Source organism: Plectropomus leopardus, unplaced genomic scaffold (genome assembly GCF_008729295.1).
Source record: "Plectropomus leopardus isolate mb unplaced genomic scaffold, YSFRI_Pleo_2.0 unplaced_scaffold9975, whole genome shotgun sequence".
Classification (NCBI taxonomy): domain Eukaryota; kingdom Metazoa; phylum Chordata; class Actinopteri; order Perciformes; family Serranidae; genus Plectropomus; species Plectropomus leopardus.
The window spans coordinates 1-2,247 of NW_024704715.1; the positions used below are offsets into that span (position 1 = coordinate 1).

Here is a 2,247-nt window from a genome sequence, read left to right on the forward strand (position 1 = left end):
TGTTAGTGTGCAGTCCTTAATAAAAATCTGATTGCTGCAGGAACAAAAGACCTCCTAAATCTGATGAGCTCCAGAGCAGTTATGAATAGGCCTTGTGATGAGATTATTCTGTCAACCACTGTTTACAAGGTCAAGAGTGCACCTCTGAATAAGCTCAATCAGTTCAAATCTGCTGAATTATGCATTGTCAGTGGCTCTGGGACTGTTGCTCAAACTACAGATTGAAACTATGCAGTGCTAATCAAATATAAACCAAGATTCAATTACTGTATTAGCTATATCTCACCTTAAATGTCCTCAGTAACATATTTAGCTTTAAGTTTAACTGTAATACAATTTATTTTACATTTATTGGTCTGGTGCAGCACAGTGCATTTTGGTGGATTTAAGCTTTCTATCTCTTGAGCAAAAGCAAAAAGACCCTTTTGAAGTATCTGAGTCACTATATTGCAAAGACAGCCCAGTTTTTTGAAAACATCAATTTTTTAACAGTGAAATATTTCCTTAACTGAATGTCTGTAAATACAAGAATGCTCTTGTTGCATTTTCGGACAACTTTCTGCCTCCCAATAACACTCCTGTGGCCTGTTTTGCCTTACTTTTCCCAAGTGGGGTCCTTGTTGAGGATCACAGGGTTTCCCACAACTATCAGCAGGGATCTGGCTCTGGTCAAAGCCACGTTGAATCTCTGCAGAATAGATAAATACATGAGAAAAACATATTGAAGATCCTGTTGGTTTCATTACCACTTTACATGGCCCCATGCAAGAATGATTGTTCTAAGCTGGAAAAATGTAGAAGCACCGTCACTTGGAACGTCGTGGAAAAAGGAGTTAATTACATGTCTTGGGCTGGAGAGACTGATATTTATTGTTGAAGGTACACAGAAGACGTTTGTTTGTGTTTGGGACTCATTTATGTCCTTCTTGGCCAGTGAGGCATATATCACTGACTGAGAGGAGATATATGTTATATGGATAACATGAAAAGTATTGAATCTGCCTTTTATTTTATTACTTTGATTTTTGTTATATTACTTACTATACTATTTTTATTTAAATCCTATTAACTACTGTATGTATTTTGGTTAATTTGTAATCTGGTATTATTATTACAAATATAGTTTTTGTCTTTGTTCATTTCATTTTCTTTGTCTGTGGGAGTGTGTGACTGTGTGAGGGGATATTTGTATATTGATGTGCATGATCTGATGTGCCTTTGAAGCTTCAATAAAGATATTGGTTAAAAAAAAATCACTTTATATGGCAAAGAAGTAATATAACAGACCTTCTCATTTGACAGGAATCCAATGTTGAAGTCTTTGTCCATCTTGATGTAGCTGATGCTGCTGCGGACGGTAGAGACCATGATGATCTTTCTCTCTTGTCCCTGAAACTCCTCTACTGATCCCACCTGATATCGTGAGGACAAACAGCCAAATACAGTTGTGCATGGAAGAAAAGATGGAAACAATCTTTTAATGCCCCTGTATTGATTCTGTGCAGCGGAGACTTTTAATGAGCATCCTCTGAGCACCTAAACAAGATAAACTGACACAGAGTGACGTGTTTCCGGCAGCATCACTAACCTTGAGCTCTTTGACATCGTTCCATCGGCTCAGAGCTGAGACAGACTTCAGGGCCTTTTGGATTTTCTCCACCTGTTAGAAAAGTAAGCATGTTAAAATTGTTTATCCGCATCTCTAAAAATAAACTAATGAATGCTCACCTGTTTTCTGTAGGGGGCGATGATGCCAATGTCTTTTGCGGAGAGTTTGGGGAGCCCCTTCTTTCCTTGTGTTTCCATCAGCTTGGTGAGGTAGTCGACCAGGACTTCAATCTCAGACACGTTGAAGAAGGACGGACTGTTTGCCTCTCGCTCGTCTTTCCCCATCACCCCGTGGAAGATCACTGGGAAACCCTGAAGTGATGTCAGAGTGAGCAGTGGTTTACATGTTTTAAGTGTTTAGAGTGATCTTTGCACTTTATTTAGACTATGTCCCCTTTTAATATTTGTTGTTTAATTCCTGCTCACTTTTGCCTTTTCTTGCTCAACTATCTGAACAGAAGCATTCCTCTTTAAATAGCATTTTCCCCTTTAATCCTTTTGATTTTCTATAATTTAATTTTTGCCCCCAATTAGTTTTTTTCTCCATGATAAGACCTAATTTATTGCAATGATTTTTGTCTTGTTTTACTGTGATAGTCTAATATGAGTTTCTGTGCTCAATTAATTTTGATAATATTG

The 2,247-nt window shown here is 37.7% G+C and overlaps 1 protein-coding gene across 1 annotated transcript; it reads right to left on the reverse strand.

The window, feature by feature from the left end:
• Positions 1-599: 599 nt before the first annotated feature.
• Positions 600-1,920, reverse strand: LOC121940945 (putative helicase mov-10-B.2; the record flags this gene model as incomplete). Its single annotated transcript, XM_042483618.1, has 4 exons — positions 600-688; positions 1,288-1,413; positions 1,589-1,660; positions 1,729-1,920. Coding segments are annotated over 4 exons (479 nt in total), but the record flags the coding sequence as incomplete, so codon positions are not given.
• Positions 1,921-2,247: the final 327 nt, after the last annotated feature.